General features: G+C 57.3%; 1 protein-coding gene across 1 annotated transcript; it reads right to left on the bottom strand.

Moving 5' to 3' along the window:
* Positions 1-1,180: 1,180 nt before the first annotated feature.
* RELT (RELT TNF receptor) lies at positions 1,181-9,496 on the bottom strand. The gene is made up of 10 exons (XM_061458100.1): positions 9,428-9,496; positions 8,231-8,320; positions 7,990-8,150; positions 7,819-7,904; positions 7,432-7,668; positions 5,888-5,968; positions 5,734-5,809; positions 5,462-5,647; positions 5,272-5,386; positions 1,181-2,839 (listed from the first exon to the last, which is right to left on the bottom strand). Exons 1-10 carry the CDS (start codon positions 9,470-9,472, stop codon positions 2,801-2,803), a joined length of 1,116 nt encoding a protein of 371 aa, XP_061314084.1. The 5' UTR covers positions 9,473-9,496; the 3' UTR covers positions 1,181-2,800.

Here is a 9,496-nt window from a genome sequence, read left to right as displayed (position 1 = left end):
TGTTACAGCCATGAACCCATCCCTGCCATTATCTCTGCTTGAAAACACGAGCTGTAACCCAAGATGTGGGGAGGGAAAAAGGCAAATTGAGAGTGGTGGTGACCCCCAACCGGAGTGACCTCCTGTATCCATCACCCCTCCAAGGGGCTGAGCCCTCCAGGTGACCATTTGCTCTTGTGTTTAATGAATAACAATAACCCAGGTCAGCTTTTGCAGTTGCAGGATGTACTTACCATGAAGTGTTATTGAAGGGCTTGGTTTGAAGGATGCATGTTTTAGGGTATCCGTTTTCTCCCCATCCACCAGCATCCCACTGAATGGGGTCCTTCCCGAAGCCCTCTCTCTTTGCCATCCTCTCCCTCCCCTCCTCCATCCCAGTGGATGCAGGGATATGGGATGATGTGGTCCCTTGTCCAGAGGGTGTGAAATGGGGGTTGGCTTTCTTAGAGGGGTACACATTTGAGGATATTTTGAGGGAACCCATATTTGAAGGATAATTTTCCATAGGGAAACCCAACCAGCCGACAATAGCAATAAGAGCTGCTGGATATCCATAAATCCAGGGCTTTTGGGTTAGTTTTTATTAATTGTCAGTATTTCCAGGCCCTCCATCCATCACCCCAAAACACAGTGACCCTCTGCCCATCTTCCTTTCACTTTGTCCTCAGCCCTTCGGGCTGCCAGCAGGATCAAGCTCCAGATGGTTTCTCTGCCATGCACTAGCATTCCTATAGGGAAAAAAGGGAGCCTGAGAGGAAAGAGAGCTTGGAGAAGGTGTTTTCCCAGCATGTTGCACCGTGGCACTTAGGGATTTACCTGTCATCAGGCAAAACAGCCTGGTACAGGGATGTTGGCAAAGCAGGAATAGCAAAATCCGTGCTTCAACAGCAGCAATTCCCAGTTGGAAACACTCAGTTGTGCTGTTTGTAGGGAAAAGCCTCTTGATGCAATACAGCCACCTGCAGCATCGCTGCAGCTCCCTGCAGGGGATGGAGCTGGGGTTTCCCAGGGTGAAGGAGGTTTGGGATCAGAGAGGTCGGGAAGCATGGGAAGGAAGCAGAACTGAGCCAGTGGGGTGCAGGGTAGCACCCAAAGCCTCCCGTTCCCCTAGCACTGAGCAAACCCACGTTGGGTTTTACCCTTCTTTCTATGGAATAAGGTTTTTAATCCCATTCCCCCCCCCCCAAACCAGCTCATTTTTAAATAGTATTTGACCTCTTAAGCAAAAAATAAATACCATAAATACCAAAAAGTAAGAGAAATAAAGACAAAACCCAGGAGTAACCATGTCTTCCAAGTCTCAAAGGTGTGGAGGGAGCATGGCCTTGAAGTGATGCCCTGGAGAGCCCCCTCCCTGCGTCCCCAGCCTCGGTTTGTCCATCTGAGAGTGTCCATTTGGGTTTAGTTCCCTGGTTTTGGGGTTTGTTCTGGTTTTGGTTCTGAAGATCAGGTCGTGATCTCCCCCCCCCCCCTCCAAGTTTGTAACTGTCTGATATTACCTGTAAGATGTAGAACATTGGAGACCTATGAACATGTTTCCAAAAAACAAAAAGAGATAAAAAATAAATAAAAGAGCCCAAGAGGGGGCTGTGGTTGGTTTTTTTTTGGTGGTGAGGGGGTGAAGTGAATGGGAGCAGCCATAAACCCATTCCTAGGGTGGTTGTGGAGCTTGGTGGTCACCAACTCAACCTTGGGTGGGTCGTTCCGCTGAGCCCAGCGTGGCCATCGAAGAGGTCAGTGTGGTCCTCTAGGAGGAGTGTGTGAGCTTCATGGTGAGCAGAGTGGATCTCCTGGGTCGATTGAGACCTTGGATAGAGATGTCCATGCAGGAGACCAGCTTTTGGCCAGGTCAGCCCATGCCCTGGGTGGCTTGTTGTAAGGTGGGAGCTGTTCCGTGGTCCACAGACTGTCATTAGACTGCGGTGTGGAGTGCTGGTACCTCGTGATGGAGGGAAATCAAGAGCTCGTGGTGTTCCTGGAGAGGCTTCAGTTCAACAGACCAAGGTGACCATGGCATGGCATCCCAGCTGCACGACATCCTCCACTGCATGGTGTCTCCAATGGGGCTGTGCTCTGGCATCCTGGCTTTCCAGAGATGTTATCCATCAGGGGCACCACGATGTGGCCACCATCACCAGCATCAATGGCTCCCAGAGATGCTCTCCATCAGCTCCCCATGATACAGCCACCACCACCGGTGCTGCAGCTCCAGGAGATGCTGTCCATAACGGGACCACGATGTGGCCACCATCACCAGCATCAATGGCTCCCAGAGATGCTCTCCATCAGCTCCCCATGATACAGCCACCACCACCGGTGCTGCAGCTCCAGGAGATGCTGTCCATAATGGGACCACGATGTGGCCACCATCACCAGCATCAGTGGCTCCCAGAGATGCTCTCCATCAGCTCACCATGATACGGCCACCACCACCAGTGCTGCAGCTCCAGGAGATGCTGTCCATAACAGGACCACGATGTGGCCACCATCACCAGCATCATGGCTCCCAGAGATGCTCTCCGTCAGGGGACCACGATATGGCCACCACCACCACCGGTGTTGCAGCTCCAAGAGGTGCTCTCCATCAGCCCACCGTGCCATGGCCACCACCAGTCCTTGGGGACAGGGAATCCTTCTCACCAGCTGGGCCAGACGATGGGTTTGCCACGCTCCTGATGGACACCTTGGTGGCAGGAGCAGAAGCCACGCTGCCGCCTCCAGCACTTCATGGCTCCACACAGGACTGGCTTTCACACGGTGCCCAGCATCCTCTGTCCCCTCCGTGGGGTCTTTGTGGGTGTCACCGTCCCCCCGAGGCAGCCCCCAGGCCTGGTGCCAGCTGGGATGGACCATGAATGAGGCTGGATTGGACCCTCTGCATCACCCAAGTGGCCGGAGCCACTTGTGGCACTCTCTAGACACTCATCCATGGTGGCTGTCGCTGGCCAGGGACATCCCTGTTGGAGGGGACACCTCCTCCTGCTAAAAGCAGCCACCCACGTTGTCCCCACATCACCAGTGCCCCCCTCCCCATAAGGATGCTGAGGCCCTGCAGGACTTGGCCATGGGCTCAGCAGGGTCAAGGTGACCCCAAATGTGTGTGTGTGGAGGGGGAACGTGGGGTGACAGGAGCTGGAGGGGACACAGTGTCCAGGGTGTGCTTACAGAGCTCCACGTGCACGTGTGTGTGTGCATGTGTGACTGAACGTGTGCACACGTGTGTGTGTGCATGTGTGACTGAACGTGTGCACACGTGTGTGTGTGCATGTGTGACTGAACGTGTGCACACGTGTGTGTGTGCGTGTGTGACTGAACGTGTGCACACGTGTGTGTGTGTGTGACTGAACGTGTGCACACGTGGGTGTGTGCGTGACTGAACGTGTGCACACGTGGGTGTGTGCGTGACTGAACGTGTGCACACGTGTGTGTGTGTGTGACTGAACGTGTGCACACGTGTGTGTGTGTGACTGAACGTGTGCACACATGTGTGTGTGCATGTGTGACTGAACGTGTGCACACGTGTGTGTGTGCGTGACTGAACGTGTGCACACATGTGTGTGTGCGTGCGTGACTGAACGTGTGCACACATGTGTGTGTGCGTGCGTGACTGAACGTGTGCACACATGTGTGTGTGCGTGTGTGACTGAACGTGTGCACACGTGTGTGTGTGCATGTGTGACTGAACGTGTGCACACATGTGTGTGTGCTTGTGTGACTGAACGTGTGCACACGTGTGTGTGTGTGTGACTGAACGTGTGCACACGTGGGTGTGTGCGTGACTGAACGTGTGCACACGTGTGTGTGTGCAGAGGGGGTTTGCATTGATGCTATGTGACTGCATACATGTGTGTGACTGCATGCATGTGTGTGCGACTGCATACATGTGTGTGCGACTGCATGCATACGTGTGTGACTGCATACATGTGTGTGTGACTGCATACATGTGTGTGATTGCATACATGTGTGTGACTGCATGCATGTGTGTGCGACTGCATACATGTGTGTGCGACTGCATACATGTGTGTGCGACTGCATACATGTGTGTGCGACTGCATGCATACGTGTGTGACTGCATACATGTGTGTGACTGCATACATGTGTGTGTGACTGCATACATGTGTGTGACTGCATACATGTGTGTGTGACTGCATACATGTGTGTGACTGCATACATGTGTGTGTGACTGCATACATGTGTGTGACTGCATACATGTGTGTGACTGCATACATGTGTGTGCGACTGCATACATGTGTGTGACTGCATACATGTGTGTGCGACTGCATACATGTGTGTGACTGCATACATGTGTGTGACTGCATACATGTGTGTGCAACTGCATACATGTATGTGCAACTGCATACATGTGTGTGTGACTGCATACATGCGTGTGCATGGACATCACTGCATGTGGGTTTGCATGTGCATTTATGCATGTGCTCATGTGAACAAGCCCATCTGGGCACATCTCTGTGTGTGTGCGTGTGAAGACACGCTTGGAGAGCTCCAGGTGTGTGTTTGCATGCATGTACAACATCAGTCACATATGTGACTGTACATACATGTGCACACATGTATGTAGATGTGCAGAGGCGGGTTTCCATATGCACATCTCACTCTGTGCCTGTGCAGTGATGCGTGCGCATCCCTGTGTGTGCGTGCACATCTACATGCTCACACATACGTGTTTCCATGCCGACACGTGTGGCTGCAGCCCACGTGCAGGGGGTTGTATGCGCGTGTGTGAGGACACGTGTGCCCCTGTGTCACACTGCAGCCCCACAGCCACCCCAGCACCCTGCAGTGTGTGACCCCCGCTCTGTGCATGGCTATAGGCGCATGTATAGGTGCATGCACACGTATGAGTGCACGTGCGCCTACATGTCTGCTTTGGTGCATGCGTGAGTGCACATTTATACATGTAAACGCATGTAAATGTGCTCTATGGGGTGTTCGGCCATAAATGCTTTTCGCATGCTATAGGGGTGCGTGTGCAGGGGATGGGGTGTATGAAAGCAGAACCACCTCTTTGCACCAGCACCCACCCCTTAGGTACAGGGGGTGGGATGAAGGGGGGGAGCTCACCAAACCCCATTTAGAAGCAGCCTCCCAGCTGCTGGAACAGGCTCAGGGGTGTTGGGCTGCTCCATCCTGGCCATCACCGGATGCCCTCAGGAGGCTTCAGAGTTAACGCTCTCCCCTCCGGCTTCCTGCAGCCCCAGTTTCCCCCATGATGGACCCTCAGAGGCTCCCCCCCACCACCCCACCCCTTACCTTGGGGGGGCCATCAGTGCTCCTCAACCACATCCCACTCCCGGTGGGCAGGGGTCCATGGTGGGCTTCACCCCCTGCATCACTCCTCATCTCCGGGATGCGGGACACGCGGAACCTGTTGAGGGGCATCACATCAGCTTGTCCCCACCCTGCAGAGAGGGGGGTACCCATGGGGGGGGTCCCCACTCACCTGCCCACAGAGAGGATGGTGACCTCAGTGGGCCGACCCCCGGGTTTGGGGCCCTTGGTGGCACTGAGCGGTGGCAGCACCTCGGGCCACTTCTGGCTGCAGCGGGCGCACGGGGCTGGGCCCTGCACTGTGTGGAGGTGCTGCTGGTGCTGGCAGGAGGGGGGAAACTGAGGCAGGAGGTGCAGCCTGGGGAGGAGGGGGAGACGGCGTCAGCGGGGGGGGGTTGCTCCTACCGTGGGGGGTCCTCGGTGCAGCTTTGGGGGGGTCCTTACTTATCTGGGGGGGCGCAGCCCGGTGGCTGTTGGCTGTGATGCTCCTTCAGCAGCTCCTCCAGCGCTGCAGCGTTTTCTATGGGGGGGGGACACCAAAAGGGGGTCATGGGGGGGTCCAAACCTTGTCACCCCCTACCCAGGAACCCCCCCCGACCTTTCTTCTCAGTGATCAACCGCACCAGCACCCCGATGGTGTCCTCATTGGCATCCTCCAGCGGGTAGATGGAGCTGGGACCTGGACGGAGAAGTAAGGGAGGGCTTGAGTGACTGGGGGATGAACCCCACCATGGATGAAGAGGATGCCCTGGGTCAGGGAGGACCAGAAGCCATGGGGATGGGTTGGATGAGAGGAGACGGATGCGGGATGATGGATGCGGGATGCGGGATGATGGATGCGGGATGATGGATGCGGGATGCGGGATGATGGATGCGGGATGATGGATGCGGGATGATGGATGCGGGATGATGGATGTGGGATGATGGATGCGGGATGATGGTGCGGGATGATGGTGCGGGATGATGGTGCGGGATGATGGATGGGGGATAATGGATGCGGGATGATGGATGTGGGATGATGGATGCGGGATGATGGTGCGGGATGATGGATGCGGGATGATGGTGCGGGATGATGGATGCGGGATGATGGTGCGGGATGATGGATGCGGGATGATGGTGCGGGATGATGGATGGGGGATGATGGATGCGGGATGATGGATGCGGGATGATGGATGTGGGATGATGGTGCGGGATGATGGATGCGGGATGATGGTGCGGGATGATGGATGCGGGATGATGGTGCGGGATGATGGATGCGGGATGATGGTGCGGGATGATGGATGCAGGATGATGGATGCAGGATGATGGATGCGGGATGATGGATGCGGGATGATGGATGCGGGATGATGGATGCGGGGTGATGGATGCGGGATGAGGGATGCGGGATGATGGATGCGGGATGATGGATGCGGGATGACGGATGCGGGATGACGGATGGGGGATGATGGATGTGGGATGATGGATGCGGGATGATGGATGATGGATGAGGGATGATGAATGCGGGATGATGGATGCGGGATGATGGATGATGGATGCGGGATGATGGATGCGGGATGACGGATGCGGGATGACGGATGGGGGATGATGGATGCGGGATGATGGATGCGGGATGATGGATGCGGGATGATGGATGCGGGAGGATGGATGTGGGATGATGGATGCGGGAGGATGGATGCGGGATGATGGATGCGGGGTGATGGATGCGGGATGAGGGATGCGGGATGAGGGATGCGGGATGACGGATGCGGGATGACGGATGCGGGATGACGGATGCGGGATGACGGATGCGGGATGATGGATGCGGGATGATGGATGATGGATGAGGGATGATGAATGCGGGATGATGGATGCGGGATGATGGATGATGGATGCGGGATGATGGATGCGGGATGACGGATGCGGGATGACGGATGGGGGATGATGGATGCGGGATGATGGATGCGGGATGATGGATGCGGGAGGATGGATGTGGGATGATGGATGCGGGAGGATGGATGTGGGATGATGGATGCAGGAGGATGGATGCGGGAGGATGGATGTGGGATGATGGATGCAGGAGGATGGATGCGGGAGGATGGATGTGGGATGATGGATGCGGGATGGTGGATGTGGGATGATGGATGTGGCACATCCAGGGCTCACCGGTGGCTCCAGGCTGGGGCTCCTTGCTGGTGGTGCAGTAGTAACCCTTCCTCTTCAGCAGGTTGCAGACCAGGATGCCCAGCAGCCCCATGGCACAGAAGACCGGGACAATGGTCAGCACGGCCGCCTGTGCTGCTGCTGCCTCCTCCTCCTCTTCCTCACCCCTCAGAGCCACCCATGTCCCGTTGGTCCCCACCGGCTGCTCCAGGGCTTCAGGGCTGCGGACTCGCCGCCGGCCTGGGGATGGAAAGCACCGGATCAGCCTCAGGGAGGACTTTGTTGGGATGGAATCCCCTTTTCCCAAGAGCTCTGCTGCCTTGAGGGAAGCAGAAACCACTCGTGTGAGGAGTGGAGACGTCCCAGCATCCCTGCTCTATCAGCACCCACCTCGGCACCCCGGGGTGCTGCGGGGAGCGCTGGCGCAGGGCAGGCACGGGCCCCGGGGCTCCTTCTCCCCTTCAGGGCTGTAAAACCTGCGGGGTGGGACGGGAGGGTCAGGATGTGGCCCACGAGCGGCACCGGGGCTGTGGGGCTGCAGCATCCCCTGGCAGGGCTCACCCCGGGAGGCAGGATCCGCATCGGCTGTCGGTGCCCGCGGTGCCCGGAGCCACCAGGATCCTGTTCCCATCCCGGCAGCGGGTGTGAGCGGAGCAGGATGTGTCCCCCCGTGAGAAGGTGCCGGGGGGACAAGCTCGGCACCTCCCCACTGAGCCACATTCCTGCACGGAGGGAGAGGGAGGTGAGCGATGGATGGACGGATCCAGCACCTTCCACCCGGGCTGCATGCACCGTGTCTTACCCCAGTGGGCTCCTCTCCGGGGGCGCATCCTGGTGTCCCGTGCCCCCGGGGACCGCAGCTCCCGGCCCCTGCACCGGGGCTGCTCAGCACCTGCAGGAGAAGCAAAGAGAAGTGCTCAGCGCCAGGTGCTGTGAGAATCCTGCTGCTGCCAGAGCTGCGCTGGTGGGGATGCAGGGGAGGTGATGGGATGGGTGCAAACACAGGGCACGGACCGGGGGGATTAGCATGGAATCACAGAATCCCGGCCTGGGTTGGGTTGAAGGGACCGTAAAGCTCCTCCAGCTCCAACCCCTGCCACGGGCAGGGACCCCTTCCATAGAGCAGCTTGCTCCAAGCCCCTGTGTCCAACCTGGCCTTGAACACTGCCAGGGATGGGGCAGCCACAGCTTCTCTGGGCACCCTGTGCCAGCGCCTCAGCACCCTCCCAGGGAAGAGCTTCTGCCTAAGAGCTCAGCTCAGTCTCCCCTCGGGCAGGTTCAAGCCATTCCCCTTGGCCTGGCCCTACAGGCCCTTGTCCAAAAGTGATGTGATGGATACAAACCCATTGCGTGCATCGTGGTGGATGCAAACCCACCGCTACTGACATGATGGACACAAACCATCACCAGCGACATGATGGATCCCGAGGCACTGCATGCACCACGGTGACCCCAACCTGTCACAAGGGTTGTGAGAGATGCAGTCCCATTGCATGCACGCGCATCGCCAGCAACCTGATGGATGCCACCCCATCACGCAGACCATGATGGATGCGAGCCCATCACCAGTGACATGGTGCTGATAAACTGACTGTGGCTGGTAAAACCCATCACGACCCTTGCTCAGGCCAAGGCACCCCAAGGAGCAGCCCCAGCTCCTGAGGTACCTCTGTGGCCCATCCCAAGGGCTTCTCATGGGACACGGGACAACCCGATGGTCCCAGAAGGAGCAGCGAGGGAGAAGCCACATTCCCAAACAGAAGCCTCAGCAGAAGAGAGAAAAGGAGGAGGAAGAATGTGGGAGGCAAAGGGGGAACCTCAACCCAAACCCAGCATCTCCCCAGGGCTGGGCTGCTGCAAGCTTCCAGGTGGGAAATGTATTGGGTTGCCCTATTGTGGCCGTGGGGTGGTGATGCTGGACGGGGCTCTGGCATCACAGGAGGCAGAAGGAGGGATGCAGGAGGATGGGATGGGATGGGATGGATGAGGCCGTACTCACCCCCAGGACAGTGACAAGCCACCAGCACATCCCGTTCCTCTTCATCACCAGGGGAGACCTGCCCGGGGA

This window comes from Pezoporus flaviventris, unplaced genomic scaffold (genome assembly GCF_033815535.1).
Source record: "Pezoporus flaviventris isolate CSIRO_AGI_PZ_B2104156 unplaced genomic scaffold, CSIRO_AGI_Pfla_v1 ptg000025l, whole genome shotgun sequence".
Classification (NCBI taxonomy): domain Eukaryota; kingdom Metazoa; phylum Chordata; class Aves; order Psittaciformes; family Psittacidae; genus Pezoporus; species Pezoporus flaviventris.
Note: the sequence above shows the minus strand (reverse complement) of the source record. Positions and strands in the feature narration are given on the sequence as shown.